This window comes from Gymnogyps californianus, chromosome 3 (assembly GCF_018139145.2).
Source record: "Gymnogyps californianus isolate 813 chromosome 3, ASM1813914v2, whole genome shotgun sequence".
Taxonomy (NCBI): Eukaryota; Metazoa; Chordata; class Aves; order Accipitriformes; family Cathartidae; genus Gymnogyps; species Gymnogyps californianus.
In genome coordinates this window covers 81408753-81435859 of record NC_059473.1, presented here as the reverse complement: position 1 = coordinate 81435859, position 27107 = coordinate 81408753, and the positions used below count along the sequence as shown (strand labels likewise).

The following is a 27107-nucleotide window of genomic DNA, read 5'->3' as shown; positions in this document are numbered from 1 at the left end:
TCGCCTTCCACGACAAAGTAACCTGCTTGGTTGATGTGGGGCGGGCGGTGGGCATTGTCTACCTGGACTTCTGCAAGGCTTTCGAAACGGTTTCCCACAGCCTCCTCCTAGAGAAAGTGATGCGTGACGGTCTAGACAAGTGGTCTGTGCGGTGGGTGGGGACCTGGCTGACAGGCTGCACGCAGAGGGTGGTGGTAAATAGCTCCTTTGCAAACTGGCAAGCTGTCACAAGTGGGGTCCCCCAGGGATCGATATTGCACCCGAGGCTGTTTAATATCTTCGTGAGTCATTTGGGTGACGGGATCAAGTGCACCCTGATGAAGTTTGCTGACGATACCAAACTGAGTGGGGAAGTGGACGCTTTGGAAGGGAGAGCCAGCTGCAGGAAGGCCTGGACAGGCTGGCAGGGTGGGCTAGCAAGAACCTTATGAAGTTCAGCAAGGACAAGTGTAAGGTCTTGCACCTGGGAAAATATAACCCAGGAGTGCAGCCCAGGCTGGGATCTACCCGGCTGGGGAGCAGCTCTGTGGAAAGGGACCTGGGGGTCCTGGCGGACAACAGGCTCAATAGGAGCGAACAGCGCACTGCTGCGGCAAAGAAAGCCAACAGGATGCTGGGTTGCATCAACAAGGGCATCACCAGCAGAGATAAAGGAGTCATTATCCCACTCTACTTGGCGCTTGTGTCCTGGTTTTGGCTGGGACAGAGTTAACTCTCTTCTTAGTAGCTGGTACAGTGCTGGGTTTTGGATTTAGTGTGAGAATGATGTTGATAACACTCCGATGTTTTAGTTGTTGCTAAGCAGAGCTTATCTTAAGCCAAGGACTTTTCAGTTTCCCCTGCTCTGCCAGCAAGCAGGTGTGCAAGAAGCTGGGAGGGAGCATAGCCGGGGCAGCTGACCTGAACTAGCCAAAGGGATATTCCATACCATGGAATGTCATGCTCAGTATATAAACAGGGGGGAGTTGGCTGGGAGGCACGGATCGCAGCTCTGGCATCGGTCAGCAGGTGGTGAGCACTTGCCTTGTGCATCACTGTTTCCGCCCCCCCCCCCCCTTTTTTTGTTATAATAGTAATGAAAAGGAATATATTTCATTATTATTATTATTATTGTTAGTATTATATTTTACTTTAGTTATTAAACTGTTCTTATCTCAACCCACGAGTGTTACTTTTTTTTCCTTTCCTCCTCCTCACCCCACTGGGAGGGAGGAGGGGGAAGCGGCTGCGTGGTGCTGAGTTGTTGACTGGAGTTAAACCACGACAGCTTGTCAGGCCACACTTGGAATACTGTGTTCAGTTTTGGTCCCTGCTATACAAAAAAGATGTGGGCAGGCCAGAGAGGGTCCAGAGAAGGGCCACAAAGGTGATCAAAGGACTGGGAAGCCTGTCATATGAGGAAAGGCTGAGCGAACTGGGTTTGTTCTGCCTTGAGAAAAGAAGGCTGAGGGGAGACCTTATCACCATGTTCCAGTATTTAAAGGGTGGCTACAAAGAAGATGGGGACTCCCTTTTTACAAGGAGTCACATGGAAAAGTCGATGGGTAATGGGTATAAGTTACTCCTGGGGAGATTCCAATCAGACACAAGAGGAAAATTTTTCACAATGAGAACAGTCAGCCATTGGGATAATCTCCCCAGGGAAGTGGTGGATTCCCCAACATTGGACACACTTAAGATTCGGCTGGACAGGGTGTTGGGCCATCTTGTCTAGACCACGCTTTTGCCAAGAAAGGTTGGACCAGATGATCCTTGAGGTCCCTTCCAACCTGGTATTCCATGATTCTATTTATTGGCTCATATCCCTACATCAGGGAATTATTTTAGTGTCTTTTTCCTTGAAAGTATCCAGGTGTGTTTTCCATTATGAGTTCCACGGACCAGCTGATGTCACTATCTAGGTCCCTTACTGTAGCACAAATTCGCCTTTTGAAAGGGAAATTTTGTCTCTTCATTATCTAGTCTTAATCACTGACCTGTTACTTTAATTCATTTCAAGTTTAAAATTAAAATTCAAATTTGTCTATAGTTAAAGAAAAAAAAATTATTTTGGATATAAGGATAAGGGGGTTAAAGATTAAAAAGTATGGATATAAAAATGATCACATCGAAGCTAGGAACAAAATTCATAGCTCACTGTTCTCGTAGCTTGAGTGCAAAATAACCTTTCATAAATCTTCAAAAACTGATACAGGAAATTGTAGGTTAGGCAGCACACATCTACAAGTACAGTAACACTGTGGATAAGAAAAATATAAATATGATTAGAGAAGAGTTAAAAGGATATATTTTGGAAAAAATCAAAAAGACATGCAGGTAACTGGAAAATGGCATAAACATAGCATGGGCTTACTAATGATACATCACTTGTTCTAACACTTCATTAATCTAAAAAATTAATAAATAGCAGTTGTCTCACATCTGGACTTCATTTAAAACATTGCAATTTTCCACATGAGGACTTGTTAAATTTGTGAAGATGAGCATTAATAGAAGAATTAAAAGTTGGCAAGGAACTGCCTGAAGGATAAATGAAAGGAGAGGCAGTGTTGAAAAGGCGTAGCATCGTCTGGAAAAAAAAGTTACAAGCGCAGTTCTTTGATGCTCGTTTTTTAAATTGGTTCAAAAAAACCAGGACAACTGTAGCACAGGGAAAGTGATCGTAAAACCAGCCCTGAATAAAGCCAGAAAGCAGATAACAAGGGTTCATTTTAACCACCCAGGCAACAAGACTCTGGAGCAGTCTTCAGGGGAGAAGTTGGGACAAACTTTCCCACATTCTCTTATTAATGAGTCTTCCTTAGTTTAAGATATTGTATTACTGACAGAAAAGGTCCCTTCCAGATTCTGTGAAAGTTTAAATAGATTTTGCTTTCCTTTACTCTTCTATATTTCTTTTGCAGAAAGGCTGGTGGCAGACACAGAGGAGCTTCCTGCCAGTTCGTTGAATTGACAAATTAGTTAAGTTCCTCTTGTTCTTGATCCCAAGAGCATTTACAGGTTCGACCAACAAAGCATATTGGCAGACATTTGTGATGGGATTAGGATAGGGCAACAGAAACAATGTAGATGAACTCAAGTGGAAAAAAAAAAAATCATTATATTGTCACCAGTGCCAAAGGCAGCTAAAGAAAAGTTACAGGCAGAAGCCTGAGAGACAACAGAGCTCCACATAGCAGAGCCTGGGGAAAACTATCTAAAAGCCTATTACTACATCAAGCATTCAGAGACACACAAACACCACACTGAAAAAAAATCCTACTTAATAAAACAACAAAATAATCTATTAACTTCCATTCTGAAATAAGCATGAAAAGAACTAGATTTCAGTAATAAAGCTGTAACCTTCTGGCTATAACAATGAGTATATTACTGGATGGATCTATTAAGGAATACATACAGGAAGAGGTGTTGCCCAACTCTTGACCTCTTTTGTTTCCATCATATGAAACCTATATTCCACAACTTGTACTTTTCTGAGTTCAGGTCTACTTTGATTTGAAAGGAATGTTTTTGACCCTTGAAGGAAGGATTCGGCACCTTCAAACTCCATGTTACTACCCTTTGGTCTCTTACTGTAGTCTTCATTACCTGAATGTTCTCAGGTGTTTATGACAACAAGGAAGAAGCCATATCTTACTTTTTCAGTAGGAATGATGAATAGTGAATTATTCTTAGAAATGAAATAAAAAGGAATGTTTGTTTCCCACTATGACAGTTTGCAATACAGCTGGATTGTATTTAACTGATGGAAGCCTGGGATGCTATAGTTCAAGTATGTGTACACATTGCCTTTTAATGCAGAGAGCTGGAGATAGTCAAAACTATCAAGCAGAAAAAAGAGGCCTAAGCAGTAAACTTCTTGTGTCTTAGTTTATAGGCAAATACATGTATCATATATGGAGATAAGTAAAGATACATACTACTCACATAATATGCAAGCGACTACTTACAACGTAATTTTCCTGAAACAGTTCTGCTGTTTCACATCATAGCCTAGTGTTCTTCTAGTCATTTATACAGCATTTAACATGATTTTGTCTGGGAAACACCATTTAATCTAATACGCTGAATGACATTAATGTTTCTAAGTTTTATTTGGGCAAAGTTCTTTTCTTGGCCTGTGTCGTGGTTTAACCCCAGTCAGCAGCCAAGCACCACACAGCCACTCCCTCATTCCCCATACCCCCCGCCCTGCTCCCAGTGGGATGGGGAGGAGAATCGGGAAAGAAGGTAAAACGTGTGGGTTGAGATAAGAACAGTTTAATAACTAAAGTAAAATATAATACTAACAATAATAATAATGAAATATAATAATAATAGTAATGAAAAGGAATATAACAAAAAAAAAGGGGGGGGGAGGAGGAAAAAACCCCAGTGATGCACAATACAAGTGCTCACCACCTGCTGACTGATGCCAGAGCTGCGCTCTGCCCCACCTGGCCAACTCCCCCCTGTTTATATACTGGGCATGATGTTCCATGGTATGGAATACCCTTTGGCTAGTTCAGGTCAGCTGCCCCGGCTATGCTCCCTCCCAGCTTCTTGCACACCTGCTTGCTGGCAGAGCAGGGGAAACTGAAAAGTCCTTGGCTTAAGATAAGCGCCACTTAGCAACAACTAAAACATCAGAGTGTTATCAACATCATTCTCACACTAAATCCAAAACCCAGCACTGTACCAGCTACTAAGAAGAGAATTAACTCTGTCCCAGCCGAAACCAGGACAGCCTGAGATGAATAAATTACACAATTTTTCATAATCTATGCAGTATAAGGTAGATCTTAACACAATTCTGATTGCATTTCCTTTTTTCCCTCTAGTTATTTTATCTCTATAGGAAATTTCTTCCTGTTTTGTTATGATAAAGGGATAATGCACCTCTGCATTAGTGTAAAAATAGAGACAGGTATCTCCAAAATAAAATTCAGAAAAATTTTGCAGATGAACTATGACAAGCATTCACAGAAGAAAGAGATGCACCCTCTGAGAACAGCATGGTGTAACCAAGGAGGGACTAAACTCCTCCAACTTTTACCTAGTTATCCTGGGAGGGGTTAGGTGGCAAAGTTGCTAAAATGCTCTCAGATGCCTCAAGTCTTCATTCTGAAAGTGTCATATACTAGAAACTGAATACTCGAATTGAGGAATGCACTGCATACTGAGTTTTAATTAAAAATAAAAAGCACGATGGTTATTGGGCAAAACTCTATAGTTTGTCATCAGCTTTTTATTCCTGTTTTTAAGTAATGGTCTTGTTACTGCATCATTATCATTTCATACTCATCAACAAAATCTGACATACGGTGAAAAGCATGCTCCAGTAGCTGTCGTTTAGCTTTACTAGACTTTATGTCCCCAATGAAAAGCATGTGTCCTGAACACTTAGAAAATGTTGTAACTCCCATATCACTCCAAGCATAAGAATCAATTTTCCTCTAATTAGCAGTCACCAGTGATGTGCCAGATAAACAAACAGTCCCAAAGGAAGTGTGGAATGTTCTTAAATAGCGAAAACAAAGAAGAAAGTATTTCTTCTACCTCACCAACCACTTTAAACATAAGCTATACAGTACTGGAGAAAGCAGCTCATTTCAATTCCTTGTAGAGTTCATTAAGTAGATAAAAACCTAAATAGCATACATGTGTGTGCCTATACACACGCTGCAAAAAACCCAGGATGTCACCCCTGAAATGATCTAAAAATGCTCGTATTCTTAATGTGATCTGGAATCTTAATAAACTTTGCTTAAGGATCAAATGAAATTGTCTTAGAGAAGTCCATTCGCCAATATTCTCACCACCAGCATGTTCTTTTCTTGTTTATTAATAAACAGGTGGTGGTATCTTCTTAAATAGAAGAATAGACATGGCCACTGTTTTAAAATATAAAAATGTATTTTACAGATTCAGATTTTTATTTATCCTTTCATATGAATAGTTCTTTGTTTCTTGGTTTATAAAGAAAAAAAGAATTTCGTAGAGAATAGAGACTTTAGCATGTATGCATCACCCCAATTAATGCAAGATTTTCAGTATGCATGATCAATCACATACTTGTTATATCATCTCATATGGCAAATCTATGACCTAGTTCTAGAAATAGGTTATCTTCAAGTTTAAAAGCACCATCTGCTCTTAATGATGCCACCAGCAAAATTGCTGTAATAATAATAAAAAAAATAATCCCTAAGTGACAGTAAAATCCAAAGCCCAGAAGAAATTTTCAAGTCATGACTACTCTTACAGAGAGCACAATACAAATGCCAGCTAGCTTTTAACAAAAGGTGATCAGGTTCAAATTAGTCCTACCCCCTCCTCGGCCCCCACATTGTGCAATGAACAATGAATTAATAAGATTGTTGCAAGGAAAGGCAACATGGGGGCCAAAATAAGGAGAATGGGGAGAAAATGTATTTTTTTATTACTAAGAGTTCTTAAAAATCCAAAATAAGATACGGGTTTCAGACACTCAAGGGAAAGAATCCTTTTTCTCTCTAGTAACGCACAGAAAAGGATTTACTCTTGCCAAATAATCTTCAGAAAGGTATGTGTACACTGGCAGAGTAAACAATTTTTTCATATTATCAAATTAAAACTCCTGTAAAGCCATCAAAACAGAAATTTTGCTAGAAAATCTTTGTTCCAAAAACCAAAGTAAAGGAAGTCTTTATTAGTGATCTATGTAAAACCTGATAGTTTGAACTTTCTGTCAATTGATTTAGCAATCCATTATGATCATAAAGTTGCAAAATAAAAATAAAGTTATTTCTTCTTGCTTCAAGTGAAAGGTTTCAAGCGTTTCCTTTAACATTTTACAAATTAAACTTAGGCATTAAGTAGGCATTATGCAGAAATATGGAATTATTTCTGCATACCCTGTGACTATATCTGAAAAGTCTTTTGCTGGTGTAGAAAAAAAAAAAAATCTGAAAACTTTATCTCTGTAGAATTAATAAACTTCAAGTCCCTATGGCAAATGAAGGTACTCTTTTTTTGTTTCATTTGACATGTAATTTTCTTTATCCAATCTCCTTCTCCAAGACCTGTTCAGTCTTCTATTTTCATGTGTCTTCCCTCAATACAACCACTCAAAAGATGAAACTGTTTGCAGACATGCATAGAAGTGTTCTTTTTTCAAATATATTTTAATGCAGTAGAAAGTATATCAGCTTCCCTTTATATTCATATTTTGGTTCTCCAATTAGAAGTGTATAAGAAAATATTCATATACAGAAAATTGCTCAAAGGACAGCCGAAATGTGGTTTACTGACTACCAAACAAAACAAGAATATGGCTTCAGCAACTATATCATTATGCAATAGATATCAATACATAGTTATCTAAACTTAAAATAAAATATTCAGGTCCTCTTCTCTATCATTTAATGTTTTTGTTACGAAGAATAAAATCTGCAACTGTAATGGCAAAATTCCAGCAAATTTTCATTATACTGTCTTTCACAGAATTGTCTATTCCTACCATCAGTTGTATTTCTGTAGCAAATTTTCAACATTTAAAGTCTTTCTGAAATGTCAGTTTGAGAATTTAAGTACTGGGTGTTTTCAGGGGAGGAAAGCAGGGCAAGTTAGGAAAAATAAAGTAAACATAACACAAAAGTGCACAGGAAGAAGCAATTAGCAAATTGCAGGAATTCTTTCCCAACCCCACTCAAAAACAGTCCTCTTGTGTAGATTAATCCAATCATCTCTCCTGCACATGCCTTGGAAGCCTCTTCACCAGCCTTTAATCATGCTCTTTCCCCTTTCTACCACTATGCTTATCCTTCAACTCCAGCCTCCCAGCAACTGTTCTCTCTCCCTCAAGCCTTCTCTGCCCTTCTTGTAATAAACCCACCCCCTTTCCTTATCGAAAGAAACAGAAGTGATATGACAAAGTTTTGAAGTAGTACCACCTGCACAGTCCTCCAACTTTCCTTCCAGCAACAGGAAGGCTCTGAAGCTGGAGATGGAACCTGCCCAAGAAAGTTAACTTCAGTTTGACTTTGCAAGTTCTCACACTTCTATACGGTAGCTTAAATTGGCTACTGCTTAAAAAGAAAGTATGGAGAAGCTGAGCAAATGGCCAAAAAAAAGAAAAAATAGCCTGTCTGTTATAGAGGAAAGGAGACTAATCACATAAAATTCATGCTGCATCCATCTTCTGCCTGGTAAATTAAGATGCTGCCATGTAATTTTTCTCAAGACAAAAAAAAAAAAAAAAGCAAAAGCATATATGGAACTTGGATAAAGTATACTGGCATAATCCAATATGAAATAATTATATATTTCTGCAACATTCAAATACACACAGTATGGTTAATACGCTACTGTACCTCATTTTGAAGTTCATCGCCACTTTTGGTGGAAGCAAGCATCTCATACAAAGTACAGCAGAGGTCTTCTGTTGTTGGCCCTCCAGGGATACCCCCTTGAGATTCATTCAGATACTTTCCAACTTCACACCATAAAAAGGAATCATCTACTTTTTCCAAAGACTTGAGATCAGATTTCTCATCACAGTAATTCTGTAAGTGATTCAGCTGGTTATTCAGAAATTTGTTATAATCTAAGCTTATAATTTTCTGCGTATCGGCCTCACCGTTCACAGGCAGCTCCTCAGAGTGATCCAAATCATGCATGTCAAATGAAAACACTATATTTTTACCAAAGAACACTCTGTTATCACCATTTTGCTCTTCAGCCATCTGTATGAGGGCTGTAAGCTGTTCTTCAGTGAAGTGAGAAGCAATCCGACATGTGGCATTACAAGCTGCAGTAGCAGATGATGATGGAAATGGCCCAAACATCTGCTTGATCGCCTTTGTCTCATCATGGCCAACACATTCTTTCCTGTGAAATGTCTTAAAGAGAAAAACAGCTCCGCTTTCAATTGCTTCTTGTCCATTTTCAGCTCCAACTGTTAACAAAACCAAAACCAAATGTAACTTTATACACTTCAAACTAATTCTCTTTCATTGCCTGTAACATAACTGTATTCAATTTCTTGCTGCAAGTCTCATCAACAGAGATATGAAATGAAGACCATAACAACAAGTAGCAATTGTTGCAAGGTACTGAATAATAAAAGGTATACGATAATAAAGCATTTGTCTTCATTATCCTCCTACTTGCTAGAAATTCACGTTAAGGATTACCAATGCTTTCTTATTTTTCTGAGTTAGAAGAAAAACTTGCCTGAGGTCTTAAACTCATAATAGTATATTTATGAGCTTTTTAAAGGTAACAAATTTCCACTTTGTCTCACTGTTTATTCACTGCCTAATCTGAATATTCATAACAGACTAAACATACAGAACTCAGCTGGGAATTACTACATGCTTGTAGTAATTTCCAGTAGAATTACTGCAGAATGTGTGTTAGAAAAATTGCCCAATGAAATTAAAGCAAATAAATGCATGAACTTAGATTTATAGCTACAAAATATCACATTATGCAACTAAAATATATTATTAGATAAAAACATGAATTTATCTCTTACACAAATATTCACACAGGTACTCAAGGAAAACATAAGCAAAACCACCATATGATGAACCAAAATGTCACTACTGAACAAAATTTTAAAAGCCATCAAGCATAAACTAAACAAAACCAGCCAGCATACTGTGGTTTTTTGTTTGTTTTATACGAGGACAACATGCAGAATTTTTTTTCAAGTTTAAAAAATGTGTTCTAAAAAGTTGGGTAGGTTACTCCAACATTTTTAGTAGAATTAGCATTTCTTACAAGATTGCATAATTTTTAAAAGGTCTTAAAAACTTACTGTGGAGATTTACAAGTTGCTATTGTCAAGATGTCTTTATCTGGTCAATTCTTTAGTTATATCAAGATCAACTGGCAGAACTCCAGCAGAGAACAGTACGATTTAAGTGATTACACTCATGATTAACCCCTGGTATGTCTAATTCAAAAGAACTAATAAAACAAACTATTTATTTTAAAAGGAATAATATTCATTTTTTAAACCCCCCCAAATGGCACTTCTGGCATAGTAAATGTGGCTATTCTGTTTTCAGTAATCAAAACTGTCTTGTGCCTGCATCCATATACCTCTGCCATTCAGCTATGGGCCTAGGTATTTGCTCTACTATGTTGCCGTTTTCTGCCTGTTAAAAAACTAACTGAAATCAGTGGGAAGATTCTTAATTACTTTGACATTGTTACTTGTCTTGACTTGATTCAGCTTAGGTTAGGTTTAACCCCAGCAAACGCAAGGGTTTTTTTCCCCACAATGTAACAGGAAAGAGCAAAAGAAATCCAGCATAAGCAGATGGAACAAGGCTGAGTAACTAGAAACATAAATGGAGGTGCCTAAAAATTCAGTATTTTTCTTGAATTTCCCTACGGTGCACTTTGAAAAGCTGAGAAGTTTATGGAGAGGATTGGAGGTGATATTTACAGGATAATTAGATACCTACATATGGAAGATACGTGACATAAAGATACACACATATACAATATACATGTAAATATATGTCAAAGGAAAAAGGTGGTTCAGCCTCCCTCTCAGCATTAGCTATATAGAAATCACAGGAAAAAAAACCCCAGCATCTAAAAACTTATAGACCTAAGTCTGGCTGCATGAACCTCACTCTTATATTCCTAACATACAAATACACATTATTTAGTCACTTGTATCAGAACAGAAGTACACTTTACTAAACTAAAAGAGCAATTGTACTGAAGGATTTGAGAAAAGGCTCTTAGGTTTATTATGTGCTAATTCTCCTTTATTATCAATGTCTCCTATTTGTGATAGCATCTCTTGAGAAAATACTACCCCTCCCCTCCGAATATAATGAGCCAGCCAAGATGGCAAGACATGCACTACTTGAAGCTACTCTTTCCTTTTTGTTCTTAAGCCAATCAGACCATTTCAGTGACATTTTCCCCATAAAGTAAATCAATATTACAGCATCTGTTGCCTAGGCTGAGATTTCATTTCCTTGACATTAAAGCAAAAAGGCACACAAGCAATTCCCTGTCCCTACTATACATTTCTGATGATGATGGTTGGAACATTACTGTCAGTTCAGTTTGTGTCTCAGTCACCGTAATACGTTCTGGTTTGTGTCCCCATAACATTACACATCTTTATTCAGAAGCGTCAAAGCTGATGGTTTCTTTCTAACTTGTTCTAACTAAATAATCATGCAATTGTTTTCATTTGTTTTGTCCTCTTCACTTCATCAAACAAAAATTTACCACTATTACTTTCAAGTCTTACAATTTGCTTTACCGACCCACCACACTGGGCCTGCTATTAAAGTTGGGGGGTGGGGGAAAGAAAGTTTTTGCAGCCATCTTTGGTAAATATTAAAAAAAAAAATTTAAAAAAATCACACAGCTAATACTCGTTTCTGTCATTAATACAGACAACACAAATCTGCCAAATTATTTCATAGATATCATTTGCAGCTAAGAATGGCAAATATTTATTTTGCTTATAACCTTTTTTTCCCCATCATGAGACATTTCTTCCTACTTGCTATACTACACACGGTCTTACTTTTTATATTACTAACTTTAGTCATTATATATTTGTCAGCCCTAACTTAGCCAACATTTTACTCCAGTACCTCTTATGACTAACCTATACCCAGTGGATATTTCAAACAACTGTGTAGATCTCAGTCAATACAGATCTATTATCAATACAGACTGCACCTTTTCCTTATTGACTTTAGGCACTGACAGTTGATGCAAACTCACTCCCCATCTTGCATGACTTTCCCCCAAACCTTGTGTATCGCAAGTGCCACCTGAAATCTGTGCACTGAAGCAGAGGTACCTGAGTTTGGGCAGAGAGGTGGCCCTTCCTAGAAGCCTGTCTCAAAGACAGGCAGCCACGCGCTTAACTTCTGGCCTGAAAAGGTTAAAGTCTACTAACAGCACAAGCTCTACTACTTGTACTAGAAAAAAACAGGATTAAAAAAAAATTAGGACCAAATTTGTAAAAATAACAGTTATGTCACTAACATGGAAGGAATGAACCACAAAGCAAAGTTTAGAACACGTGTATTGTCAGATAAGTTTAAAACATTTGTCAGTGATTTGAGAAATACTCAAAATTTTTCTTCTGATAACTCACTAAAGCAATAGCCATTACAACCATTAATAGCTTTAACAGACGTCTTCTGTGCAACTGTACAGCACAACTGACTACTACATGCTGGACACAAATAACTTGGCTAGCCTTTTTTGAAAGTCTGTGTTTAAATATTTGTTTCTTTCTCAATTTGGTAGTTATTTCCAAAAGAACTGTTGAGAAATAGAAACACAAGTGAGGCAGGCTAACATTTGTATTGTGATAAAAAACTCTGGTCTATAATGCCAAAAAAAAAAGGCAAATGTATTTATATATATTAGTTCTTTCAGTCTTTTTACTTAAGGTTCTATTCAAGATATTTGAAACACAATCAGAAAAGGAGAAAATATACCTTAGATTGCAATGAAAAATTCTTAAATATGTGACAGCCAGAGCTTGAGATGTGCTCGGTTTATGAGCTGATGAAGTTAAATTCTGCTAACAGCACAGGCTGAATTAGTTTTAGTCTGTTAATCAAAAACTGAGTTTCCAATCAAAATTAAGTTTTCACACTTTCTTTGCCATAATGTATTTCAGTTTTAAAAGCTTAATTCCAGATGAGTGGAACTTATTATTTATTTCTCTCCTCAACACCAAACACTTCAAACAGAAAACATTTTTTTACATTTTTATCTGCCTATGTAGCAGTCCAATTTTTCATGATACCAAACACATGGAATTAAAGCAGATAACAAGAAGATTGTTCTTTTCTCAGAGTACTGCCATTCCAAAAGAAGCTTTTGCTTACTAAAGGTCGATCACAAACCATACCACACACTACACAATACTATCAAAAAGCAAGAATATCCACATAACAACGGAATGACTTTTTAAAATAAAACAGAAGACCAAATTGTGCATATACATATCAGATTAACTGGAGTTTCAAAGATATTTCAGGGCAAGCCTGGTGTCAAGGTAGAACTAAAATTGTACCAGTATGCAAAGTATGCAGGCAGAAAGCAGCTTGGAAAAAAAAAAAAAAACACCAACAAAACAGTATATTATTAGACTACTAGAGAATGAAAACGTACCTATTTGTTTTGCAGCCTGTAATATAGTTTTTAAATCACCGTTTACAGTTTGGTGTTCTTTTTTGTCCAAATTGTCATCAACAAACTTTATTATTTTCTTCCAAGTAAGATCAGACTTCAGCAACTGTTCATGTAGTTTTGATCTTTTAGTCTGAAAATGCAAAATATTTGGGTTTTTTTTTTTATTTATTTCAAAGTACTATGTGGAGGTTCCTTTAAAATTAAACACCAGATAAAAACACCTCTTTCCAATTGCATTCAGTCAGTATGTAGTAACAATTGCAAGCAGTTTCCCTATTACCTGTTCTTTACATTCCTTCCTGATTGTAAGGAAGAAGGAGGATACACACACACATGCTCTCTCACTACTTTACTCTTTCCAAGGCAGAATTCTCTGTAAAGCCAAACTCTTGCAACTTCAAGAGATTTACAGCTCCCAAGACTCCAAATTAATTTCATATTACAGGTTCCCACAACGCATCTATTGCTTTAATGTATTATTTTGGGGGCAGGGGGGGAGTACCTAAATTCAGTATCACTAAATTTATCCTAAACATCCCCGACCGAAAGTCCGAGGTGAACTTAATATTCCAAGGGAAATGTTTGGGTCCCCTGCTCTGCATAAGCTTGGAGCTAAAAACATACCCCTCCAGCCCAACTTGACTTCCTGAAAGATGAAGTAACAGGGCTGTAGTAACACAGCTGAGCAACCCTATCCATATAGCACATCATGATTGTAAGGGCCTAGCATAAATCACAAAGCTACAGCAAATTTGACTGAGTGAGGACACTATGAAGGAATGCACAGGAAACTACACACTCTGCTCAGTCTTGCTTGCCTACTCTTACAAAACAGCAATGCAAATGAAGAAAGCAAACAATTCTTACTATATACACACTAATACTTTACAGTTACGCTTTGGAAAAGGAAAAAAATCTTTACCGTTAAGTCAGCTAATTCTTCACTGTAATCCTCATGTTTAGTGACATTTGAAAAGGAGCGTAAAGCGCCTGTAAGACGAGGCAAGGCCATCTGTTACTCATTCAGTGATCCATAGGATGAGAAATCAAAGCCCAGTTCAAGCACCTAGATGAGAACAAAACAAATAACATGGCTTTGTTAATGCTATAAATACAAACTCGCATCACAAACTTGAAAGACCTTTCTGAGCAAGCAGAACTTGGCTGGCTGTCCTGGTTTCGGCTGGGACAGAGTTAATTTTCTTCTTACTACCTGGTACAGTGCTGGGTTTTGGATTTAGTGTGAGAATGACGTTGATAACACTCTGATGTTTTAGTTGTTGCTAAGTGGCGCTTATCTTAAGCCAAGGACTTTTCAGTTTCCCCTGCTCTGCCAGCAAGCAGGTGTGCAAGAAGCTGGGAGGGAGCATAGCCAGGACAGCTGACCCAAACTAGCCAAAGGGATATTCCATACCACAGAACACCATGCTCAGTATATAAACAGGGGGGAGTTGGCTGGGAGGAGCGGATCGCAGCTCTGGCATGGGTCAGCGGGTGGTGAGCAATTGCATTGTGCATCACTTGTCTTTTCTTGGGTGTTATTTCTCTTTTTGTTATATTCCTTTTCATTACTATTATTATTGTTATATTTCATTATTACTATTGTTAGTATTTTATTTTACTTTAGTTATTAAACTGTTCTTATCTCAACCCACGAGTTTTACCTTTTTTCCCCGATTCTCCTCCCCATCCCACTGGGAGCCAGGGGGGAGTGAGGTAGCGGCTGCGTGGTGCTTAGCTGCTGGCTGGCGTTAAACCACAACACTGGCACTTCAATTAAACAAGTTTAAAAAACCTCTCAAAATACTGATAAGATTCAATAGAAGGGAGGTGAAAGGCACAGAGCATAGGCAAGACATGGTAACATGCAGAGGTCACTCAGCAAGTTCTTCTCTCTCCTCCCTAAAGAAAAGTTACCAGCAATGAGGAAAAGTGGCAATTATTCCTTTAGCACCACTAACGCAAGAGTATTATAGTGAAATCTATGTAACTGAACTTTAGCTCCCAACAGCAGTAAGTGATTACAACCTATGGGAAGATTTCCTCTGAACCAGCCCACACTGGGAGCTTTCAGGTCATTAACAGCCTCCGGCGCTGATGCAGGGGCATCCTTCTTGACAACCGCTTAGCCATTTTTAACCAGCAAAACATGCAAAGAAAATTACGACAGGAAAAAAAGATCGTAATATGCATAGCACTGAACTGTTATAAGAGATAAGGGGAATAAAAGGCTACCGGAAAACTGAAAAAAAAGTATGCCTCGGGATGTTTTCATCTCACAACTGGGAGTGCGCACACACACTTACACAGCACAGGCCTCTCTCCAGGACTACAGCCTATTTCTGCATGGTCTTATTTCCTCTGTGAAACAGGCTCATATCTATACAGCAAAACACAGCTGTTCTCCATCTGAACTTGTACTCGTTCCAAGCTTTTTACTGAAACTATTCTCAAAGTTGTTTAATTTCAAAAGGTGCCCACAGCTGAATTGTTTAATGAACTCTAATGCACAGCTACAGTTTCTGATGGTAGCAGACAGATACAGATTTAGATCATTTTTGAAACAATTAATGATACCATTACAAACCTAATGATCTGCATCATTCTTAGCATGCCTGAAGACGGTAGACCATCCAGAATTTAAATAACTTAAAACAGAGTTAATAAAATTACTTCCCCCCCCAGTCATATACTGTACAGAACTCTCTGCTTTAATCCAATTATCCTTAACGTTTTTCTTCATCTAATGACTACATTTGTATTTTAGCTATCAACTTTGCAATACAGCACAAAAGCAAATCCAGATGCAGCGTTCCAGTCACAGACAGAGAAATGTCACTGACTTGTCAGGTCTGCTTGTTTTGCCACCTCGCATTGAGATGAGACTTTTTGAGAAAAGCTATCACAACAGCTGATATTTTGGAGACGAACGTTATAATGATGAAGCTACAAAATGTGGAAATATGAAATCTTTAACTGTGAAGGGGATAGAGAGGACATGTTCAAATTCAAGCCTAGAAGCAGACAGAGCCAATCAACACTGCAGCTTTTGAGATGTTCAGTGGATTTATGACATATAATTCATACCAGCGTAACTCCTGGTGAAAACAGCCTGTGAACATTATAGCCACCATTATAGAAGGGAAGTAATGTGTCCAAAATTCGAGGGAATCTAACCTGACCTTTTTTGTTTGAACCCAACAGAAAAGGTAAATCACTCTCATACTGCTCCAATGACAGCATTGCCATTAGCTATTAAAGATCACTCCGTTTTGCCTATTTATTTTATACCTACACTCGAATACCTTTTTATATAGAATTATGGTCCTTTACAATAACATATAACAACATAATTGTAATATTATCTTAATTGTCCTTTCTGAAATAACATGCACAGTAATTTATGAAAGTTCAAACCCACTTTTAAAAAGTTCACTTTTCGCACACACTTTTAGGAGATTTTAAAGCATCTCCAGCAGGCCCAATTGTTAGGAAACAGAATTTTAAAGGAATGTTTCTTCCTCCTTTATTCATCGAGTTATTAATACCTTCTGAAATAAAAAACCTGGAACCCCAGAGGACAAGGGCACACCTCCCTGACCACAGGCTTGGCCAAAGAGCCAAGTCCAGCCCCGAAGCCCTACAGTTGAGCTCATACTAATAAACACTGCTCCACGTCTGCCTACGTGCTTTCACAACTTGCCAGTCCCTGAGGGGGCTGGTTTGGCAGAGCAGCCGCCCAAGGCTTCTGTACCTCATTTATAGGCAAACCCCACACATGCCCTTCACTTCGGGTCCATGACACCCACCCTCACCAGGGCACCACAAGAAAAACAACAAGAGCCATCAATTAGAACGCGGGCAACAGGTGCAATTACTCTACCATTAACATGAAAAACAAGGTAAAGTTTATGAACTTACACTATTATTCCACAACATAGTAGAGCCAGCTCTAAACACTGGGTCAAAAATGCTGTGGCCCTATGAGATGCAGCGTAAATTTACGTTTGTTTTAAAAAAAAAAGTTACCTGCTTTCACATAAAGCTTGCTGATGTAGATACCTGCCTGCATCACACTGCCTTTAGAGTGGATCAGCTACTGCCTGTCTTCCCACAGCCACCGTAAGGGTAACTAATTCCTTCTGATTTGACAGAAATATATGTTTGCCCGCAGCTTGAGCTGAAACATTTGTACTATCAAGTGATCCTGCTAAGATCTGCTGGTTTTGGAACAAGGACCTAAAAGGCAGCAGCGATTAAATCATATTTACCAGGGCCCACATATAGAGATGCAACATGAACTTTTGCCATTCTTCTGCCCATTTCCCCTCGAGAAAAAAGTGTGAGAATAGGTACCATCTTCTTTCATGTTTGGAGAGGGACAAGTGGAATGGGAATTTAACCTTAAGATCAGTGCAACTTTACATGGTAAAAATATCTCCCCCCCCCAATCAAGTAAGGACAATTTGGGCCCATTCTGCTAATGATTTTTAGGAAAAGGAACTGAAGTTTGATGATTCATAAAACTATCTCAGATTTCCTGCCTCTTTTAAAAAAACCTTAACTTTCCATCAAGCTTCTGTTTGTAAAGCAGAAAGAGCAATATCCACCTTTCTAAAGCTTTGTGAAGATGAGGGGCAATAACTTTTAAAGCCTATTTTACTTCTTTTAAATGCAAGTGTGTTTTTAACGTTGAAACTTTTTATGAGAGAAAGTAAAACATAAAAGCAGATTAGACTCAGAATTCAGGTATGAAACCATTCAAACTTCCTTGTTTGAAAGTAAACCTAGCAGTAAACATAGACCATAATCTCAGCAGGTTTTTATTCATTAAACTGAAACATTTAAAAAAAATGCTAGCAATATTACAAAGGTAACGAACATTACTAGAGAAGTTTTCCACTTCATATTTTCACCAACTACTTAAGTTTTCCTCCCACTCCTGGCCTTCAAATATTTTTTCTATAAGCAAACAACAGAACCATCTCTTTCACTTCTCCACTGAAATGTTACAGAGATTACGGTCAAAGAGATGCCCTTTTCAAATTTACTTAATTCCTATACTCTCTAACAAAACAAGCTGGCTGCCCAGTAGGGCTAAGAGAAGGGGACTGCTCAAATCTGGTACCTCAATTTAAGTTGAACACAAATCTTCCTTTGCTTACAAATGATGGAATAACATAGCATTAACAGAATCACAGGTAAAATCCGCAGGTACGCTATGCTAAAGTACCAGCTTCTGCAGCCTCTAGTATTTGACTTGTTATAGGTCCCTTAAAACCTCAGAGCAGTCATTTTGTTTACTTAAGGAATATTAAGCCATGTTACCAGGTTTTGGCCATATTGCCTATAATTCTTTAAACTATTAACAAGTTTCTTGCTGTCTATGTAAACTTCTCATTTATAAAACCTGAAGTTATTACTGATTACTAATCTAATCAAAGAACGTTCTAAAGAAAATGAGGCTTTAGACATTGTCAATTAATAGCAGGTTGCTATTGACCACATAGTATTTGGATCAAATGGCATTTTCACTTTCACTTGTGAAAGTAGAAACATTTCAAATGAAAAGGAAGCTAAAAAGGCAAAAGATATCCCAGCCATAAGGCAATACAAAAATAAAGGGACAGTGCAGTAACTTTTTGCACTTTAAATACATTTAAAAAACATTAAAATAAATGTTAGCACAGGATTATCTAAATCAAACATGAAAGCAGCAAGACCATGAGGACACATTAAAACATTTTAAATATATCCACATGCAGAATATTTTACTTCTTTACACTACTATGCAAGAGGAATAAAAATAAATAAATCCCAAAGCATTAAATTTTAGTGACATGAACACATTTTAGAATTGCTACAATTAACCTCAGCAGCTTCATTAACACAAGGTAAACTTAATATTTTATTTACAAACAAGTCTCAATATTTAAAAAACCCCATATTCTATTCGGTGTGTATTGCTCACTGCCATTTTAAAGAAACAAATAAAAGCATTAGATGAAAAAGCTATTTTACAACAATGGGGACATTTGTATTAGATTCACTTAAACTTCTTATCCAAGCATGTTTGATGCAAACAGTACAAATACAGCACCTAGCATCAAAGTTGACAGCCAGGGATAATAGCGGTTTAATAATGTCTGGGACATTAATCATACACAGCAGGCCAAAGAAAGATACTACACTATTAACATTTTCCAACTTTACATTTTGCACCTTTATAAGCAGTGCTATATGAGGTAGTAACAATTGTACACTTTCAGACATCCAATTTTCTGCAAAAGGCTCAGGCATCACACTGGAATTCTCTCAAGTTGTCTGGGTCGAATATTGCTGATCTCCAGCCAAGACCAGATCAATCTTTGAAAGGGAGATGTCGAGATTAAGGAATATGTACTCAGGAAGAAATAGTGGCTGCCTGATACATGGTATTCATCTCAGTGAATACCAGAATTCAAACAAATGCTTCAGCATAATGAGGAGGCATAACAGTGCCTGTGTGTGCCATCCTTCATATAAGAGACAATTTCAGGATCTTAATTATGTAAGTCATTAAACCCAAAAAACCCCTAAAAAACAAATAATGGAATTGCAAGCCGTGCATTCAATAGAGTATTAACCCTTTCCAGATTTTCTCTCTCACAATCTTAGCCATGCACATGGGATTAAACACCAGCTGCCTAACACTGTTCCTGCTAGCGTCAGCTGGAGAGGCGTTTCCTGTGATTATGCCCAATACTGTTTTGGTGTGATGCCAAACATGTGGCTTGGCCCAATAATGTGTTCATTTTAGATGTGCTTTAAGATCATTACTAAGGATAGCTGTCACTTCTAAAAAAACCAAAAAAATAAAAAATTTAAAACAACCCTTTTTTCAGAACAACTCATCTTTCTTTTCCAAGAACATGACAGTTCAATTGTTCGACTGAGAAATGCCTGCATTTTTACACCCCATCACCTTAACTTTTTCATTCCCTGCAGCAAGAGACAAACTGCATCCCAAGCAATACAGACTTAAAGACTTGCCTTACATATGGAGATGTACTATAAGCGAATCTCCAACTTCAACATACATAACATGTATGTTCATTTAAACACTAGGCATGAGCCACAAATAAAAGATGGGGTGCGTGGGGGGGTGTGGGTGTGTGTTTGGTTTTGCTTTAGCTTAATAGAGGGCTCTCTATGCCTCTCTCTTTCACACCATGCCATCAACAGAGGTTGAAAACAACCCCAGGGGGTTCATCTTAGTCCGTTCCAGAAAACTCAGTTGCTAAAGGACAAGCAGGAGGTGTATGGAAGGTAAATATGGATGTATGTGTCCAAAGGAAGTAAAGGGAGGATGAAAACAATAGATAAGTGAGAGAAAGAAAAAATCTTTGAGCTAACGTCAGCTAAGTAACACATGTTGCATCTCACTGAGGACGGCTGAGAGGACGTGGGATGCACTTCAGCAAAAATAACTGCTATAATAATAAATACATAATATATAATTGCATAACTGCTGTGATAAGACCATGCTAGAGTGCCTGTTCAGATGGTAGTAAGAAAGTCTCCATAACACATTCCTGCAGTGCACAGCAAGCACACACAAGGATAAAGCCTCCAACGCTAACTACTGGCCACAGAGATGGCATTGCCAGGTTCTTTGCAACTCAGCTTCAGGAGGTAAAAGAACTGCTTATAGCAGTTGCTAAAGATTCACAATAAAATTTTAATGGAATAAACAACTTGAGGTTATCGCACAGAGGTACAACTTGGCAACTACGTGCAAATGAAAACTTGTACAAGTAAAAATCAGCAAGCATAATAGGCTTACTGTAGCAGAAAACCACTAATAAAAGCTTTTATCTTTCTTCCGAGCTCTGATAGGAAGGCAAGAACAGGAAAAAAAAAAAAAAATCTGTATTTATCTGCTGTGCATGTCTGCTTTAAAAATAACATTCTGCGCAGATTAAGTCAAACCTTTAAACATTACACAACCTGTGCTAACAAGTATCTTCATAGAATCATAGAATACCAGGTTGGAAGGGACCTCAAGGATCATCTGGTCTAACCTTTCTTGGCAAAAGCGTGGTCTAGACAAGATAGCCCAGCACCCTGTCCAGCCGAATCTTAAGTGTGTCCAATGTTGGGGAATCCACCACTTCCCTGGGGAGATTATCCCAATGGCTGACTGTTCTCATTGTGAAAAATTTTCCTCTTGTGTCCGATCGGAATCTCCCCAGGAGTAACTTATACCCATTACCTGTCGACTTTTCCGTGTGACTCCTTGTAAAAAGGGAGTCCCCATCTTCTTTGTAGCCACCCTTTAAATACTGGAACACAGTGATAAGGTCTCCCCTCAGCCTTCTTTTCTCAAGGCTGAACAAACCCAGTTCGCTCAGCCTTTCCTCATATGACAGGCTTCCCAGTCCTTTGATCACCTTTGTGGCCCTTCTCTGGACCCTCTCTGGCCTGCCCACATCTTTTTTGTATAGCGGGAACCAAAACTGAACACAGTATTCCAAGTATGGCCTGACAAGCTGTCGTGGTTTAACCCCAGTCAACAACTCAGCACCACGCAGCCGCTTCCCCCTCCTCCCTCCCAGTGGGGTGAGAAGGAGGAAAGGAAAAAAAAAGTAAAACTCGTGGGCTGAGATAAGAACAGTTTAATAACTAAAGTAAAATATAATACTAACAATAATAAGAATGAAATATATTCCTTTTCATTACTATTATTATAACAAAAAAAAGGGGGGGGGGTTGGAACCAGTGATGCACAAGGCAAGTGCTCACCACCCGCTGACCGATGCCAGAGCTGTGATCTGCACCTCCCGGCCAACTCCCCCGTTTATATACTGAGCATGACATTCCATGGTATGGAATATCCCTTTGGCTAGTTCAGGTCAGCTGTCCCAGCTCTGCTCCCTCCCAGCTTCTTGCACACCTGCTTGCTGGCAGAGCAGGGGAAACTGAAAAGTCCTTGGCTTAAGATAAGCGCTACTTAGCCACAACTAAAACATCAGAGTGTTATCAACATCATTCTCACACCAAATCCAAAACCCAGCACTGTACCAGCTACTAAGAGAGTTAACTCTGTCCCAGCTGTCCTGGTTTCGGCTAGGACAGAGTTAATTTTCTTCCTAGTAGCTGGTATAGTGCTGTGTTTTGGATTTAGTAGGCAAATAATGTTGGTAACACACTGATGTTTTTAGTTGTTGCTAAGTAGTGTTTATACTAAGTCAAGGATTTTTCAGCTTCTCGTGCCCAGCCAGCAAGAAGGCTGCAGGGGGCACAAGAAGCTGGGAGGGGACACCGCCAGGACAGCTGACCCAAACTGGCCAAAGAGCTATTCCATACCATATGACATCATGCCCAGTACATAAACTGGGGGAGCTGGCTGGGAGGGGCGGATCGCGGCTCGGGAAGTAACTGGGCATTGGTCAATGAGTGGTGAGCAATTGCATCGTGCACCACTTGCTTTGTATAGTTTAATTCTTTTAGTATTACTATTGTCATATTATTATTATCATTATTATTGTTTTTCATTCCTTTCTGTCCTATTAAACTGTCTTTATCTCAACTCACGAGGTTTTTTTTTCCTGATTCTCTCCCCCATCCCAGGGGTGGGGGGGAGTGAGCGAGCGGCTGTGTGGTGCTTAGGTGCCGGCTGGGGTTAAACCATGACACCAGCCAAAACCAGGACACAAGCGCCAAGCAGAGTGGGATAATGACTCCTTTATCTCTGCTGGTGATGCCCTTGTTGATGCAACCCAGCATCCTGTTGGCTTTCTTTGCCGCAGCAGCGCGCTGTTTGCTGCTATTGAGCCTGTTGTCCGCCAGGACCCCCAGGTCCCTTTCCACAGAGCTGCCCCCCAGCCAGGTAGATCCCAGCCTGGGCTGCACTCCTGGGTTATATTTTCCAAGGTGCAAGACCTTACACTTGTCCTTGTTGAACTTCATAAGGTTCTTGCTAGCCCACTCTGCCAGCCTATCCAGGCCTTCCTGCAGGCTGGCTCTCCCTTCCAAAGCGTCCACTTCCCCACTCAGTTTGGTATCGTCGGCAAACTTCATCAGGGTGCACTTGATCCCGTCACCCAAATGACTCACGAAGATATTAAACAGCCTCGGGTGCAATATCGATCCCTGGGGGACCCCACTTGTGACAGCTTGCCAGTTTGCAAAGGAGCTATTTACCACCACCCTCTGCGTGCAGCCTGTCAGCCAGGTCCCCACCCACCGCACAGACCACTTGTCTAGACCGTCACGCATCACTTTCTCTAGGAGGAGGCTGTGGGAAACCATTTGAAAGCCTTGCAGAAGTCCAGGTAGACAATGCCCACCGCCCGCCCCACATCAACCAAGCAGGTTACTTTGTCGTGGAAGGCGACCAGGTTTGTCAAGCACGATTTGCCCTTGGTGATTCCGTGCTGGCTGTTCCCAGTCACATGCTTCATTTGACTTGTGATAGCCCCCAGGAAGATGCGTTCCATGGCTTTCCCAGGGACTGAAGTAAGACTGATGGGCCTGTAATTTCCTGGATCCTCCTTTAAGCCCTTCTGGTAGATGGGGGTGACATTAGCCTTCTTCCAGTCTTCTGGGATGTCCCCCGATCTCCACGACTTCTCAAAGATCCAGGAGAGCGGCCTCGCAACGACGTCAGCCAGCTCTCTTAACACCCTCGGGTGGATACTGTCAGGGCCCATTGATTTGTAGGGGTCAAGCTCCTGTAATAGTTCACATACCAACTCTTCCTTCACGGACGGTGGGTCTGTGTTTGCATCAACCTGGATTTTTGTTCCCAACGCCTGGGCCCTAACAGTGCCGGTAAAGACAGACATGAAGAAAGTGTTGAGAACCTCTGCCTTTTCAGGGTTGTTGGTGACTAATTCACCTCTCCTGTTTAACAGCAGGCCAATACTTTCCTTCTGTTTCTGCTTGTTGTTTACGTACCTGAAGAATCCTCTCTTGTAGTTTCTGACATATCTGGCCAATTTCAATTCAAGCTGAGCTTTTCCTTTTCCAACTGCATCTCTGCACGCCCTGGCAATGCCATTGTTCTCAATGGGTATTCATCTGCTTTTCCGTCTCTGGTACGCTTGTCTTTTGGCTTTGAGCAGACTCAGAATCTTGCCACCAACGGGGCTTAATTGTACTTCCACAGTTCATTACCGTACCAAAGACCACAAAAGGTCTGAAGGTGGCCACAAGAAAAGCTTACCAAAACAAGCTTTCCCATTCTAGCACTGCTTCTAAACCATGCCGGGGAGTTGCTTCTTAGTCGTCCACCCCCTCCCCTTCTCCCAGGAGAACAGTTTACAGATACATTAGCCCTTTCAGAAGATCAGAAGGTGGTCTCCCATAACACTTCACTTCAAAACGTTAGTGAAATTGATCTGGGAGGATGAAGTGACCTTACATTACATAAAGGGAGAGAATGGATGCATCTACATGTCAAAATCTTTCAGCAACCCAAGAAGAAAAGCAAGAACCAGAAAATAATCATACTGAAAAACATTCTTGCAAAGATATAGCTAATGGTATTATACAAGAAGCATTTAAGTGTAACTTAATTGTGCAAGAGGTAAAAATCATCACATTACAGGTCTTCTAGAAAGATTTGTTAAATACTATCTATACAAACCTCTGCGAGCACCTTTATGCAACCAAGGCAGATTAACGTGAGGAATTATCAAGAATAGTATCAGCTTTAGTGTGCAGTCAGGTACATCTCTCATGGATAACACACAGCTATGCCTGGACATACACAACTATGACATATGGTGAAAATCCAAACGTCTTTTTGGAATCAGCTAGTAACATCCCATGAGCAGAAAAGACAATGACTCAGATTAATGCCATTGAAGTTAATAAACTGGACCTCTACTTTGGCAGGGCAACAATATTACTTCACTTATTTTTATTAACTTTTTTAAATAATAAAGCTATAATGAGAAAGTCACTGTTGGATAATATCAAATATCTTTAATTAACTCAAATACCAATGCATATAATAGAAGCTTACTGTTGGGATATCCAAAGCTCAGGAAGGAAGTAAAGTTAACTGAATAATTAGCTTTTAAAGGACAAGATAAATTATGCTTGGCTCATGAGCTTGGTGTACAACTAAGATCAGGTTCTGCTTTTTATTTTCTTTTGAGAAATGTTTCTTATGTTTGGTACACAGAAGAAAACAAAGTCCAAAGGACTCTTCAAGGGAAATGGGACTACCAGAAGGAAAGCAGTTCTTCACTTTCCACTTCACCTTCCAGCTTCTTCAGCAGCATAAAATGAGTAAGACCAAAAGGAGACGTTTGTTTAACAGATGCATACCTGAAAGTGCAAAATCGCAAACTGTGTATCCAATTACTACAATTAGGACACCGAAGTCACACGGTTCATGGTAGGTACATCTTATTCATAATTCAGCTAATTCTGCTTTGGAATTCTCCATAGAAGGAAATAACTAACTAGATTTTTTTATATTTCAAATCAAGCTTGACTAGCATGAGTTTGCTTAAGCGAAGGGTCAAATGTAACTTCATTTAAACAATAAACCTTCAGCAGATGCTACAGAAACAGTAAAGATACCATAGAGCTTCTGTTCATTATCAGTGAATTTGATTGAAAACTGTGCTCAAGAAACAGAACATGCTTAATTTTCCTCCTCTCCAACGTTCCCTCCCTTCCATCTCCACTCTTACACTACTAAAATATTCAGTCCTACAAACACACTGTAGGATAGTCTGGAGCATTTGATCACTGCAAACTGAGGGCTGAGGAATGTCTGTTTGCCACTGCTTCTTGTGAAAACAGCATCGGTCCATGCTTGCTGGAGGAAACTATTCCTGTAAACTCACCACTCACACCTGCCCTCGAACCTTAGGAGGCGGTGGAGGGGAACCACCTGTTTCTAAGCCTGGTCCCTAAAGCATAATTGGAGATACAAACCCTATACATACTCCCAAAGTTTGCCTACCTTGCCTAGATTAATCTTAAAAAGTAATGAACGTAAAGGATGCTTTTAGCCAGGTCTAAGGTAGACCTCCTAAACAATTGGAAACAAGACTGGAAAGGAGAAACAAAGTCTTCAGCTCCCTTACAGAATAAATTTGACAAATTGTTTGTTAGAAGGTCTAGTATTCTCATCTTGATCCTCAACATGCATCCCAGTCATGTTACCAGGGAATCTGTACAGGAAAATTCGCATTCTGAATACTGCCCCCAAGACCTCTATGGACCCATACCTATGTAATTTAATATGAGAGTACCTCACCTGTCTACTGTGGTTCTGTTTACAACACACACGTAAGCAGACACTACTATGCTTATAGACAGAGAAGTACCACGCAAAGCCTAGAGCCCATTTCCTTCAGGGCATTTAGGCACGTGCACTGACATTTTTCTCTCCAAAACCAGCTGTGATTTTGGATAGAAAACCAACAATGTGAAAACATTTCTGAAGACCTGTGCCTGAATCATGCAGGAAGATTCAAGCTTCCCTTATGGCAGGCACCTGGGTGGGATTTACTCTCTAAGCACAGTGTCTAGTGGTGTTTGAGACCCTTTATAATATCAAAGATATTTGCATGGACTAGTAGATGTGACACAGGTCCTATGAAATGTCCACATCCTCTGAAACACTAGCTGGATACAAGGTGTAATTCTGTGAGGTTTTTAAATTGGCAACAGGTGTGTGTTCAAGCACCTGAATCACTTACCAGATTTACAGACAACTAAACAAATGCCTCAAATACTGTATTATCTCCCAGTTCTAAATAACTGGATGCTTATTATCCACACAATACCATTACTACCCTTCATAATTAACTCTGATTTCCTTCAAAACACGGTTTCAATAGGCCTCAAGGTTGGAACTGAATCATTCTGAATCTGGAGCATCACCCACAAATGCTTTTCAAGTAAGCACAAACCATTCCTTTTGAGAAAAA

The 27107-nt window shown here is 39.3% G+C and overlaps 1 protein-coding gene across 1 annotated transcript in view; it reads right to left on the bottom strand.

The window, feature by feature from the left end:
• Nucleotides 1-14191, bottom strand: part of ASCC3 (activating signal cointegrator 1 complex subunit 3) — a 273183-nt gene extending 258992 nt beyond the window's left edge. The window contains exons 1-3 of the mRNA XM_050893351.1: nt 14090-14191; nt 13147-13297; nt 8337-8920 (exon numbers count right to left, since the gene is read on the bottom strand). Of these exons, the coding sequence (XP_050749308.1) occupies nt 8337-8920; nt 13147-13297; nt 14090-14179 (825 nt within the window). The 5' untranslated portion in view covers nt 14180-14191. The remainder of the gene's footprint in view (nt 1-8336; nt 8921-13146; nt 13298-14089) is intronic.
• Between the last annotated feature and the right edge of the window lie 12916 nt (nt 14192-27107).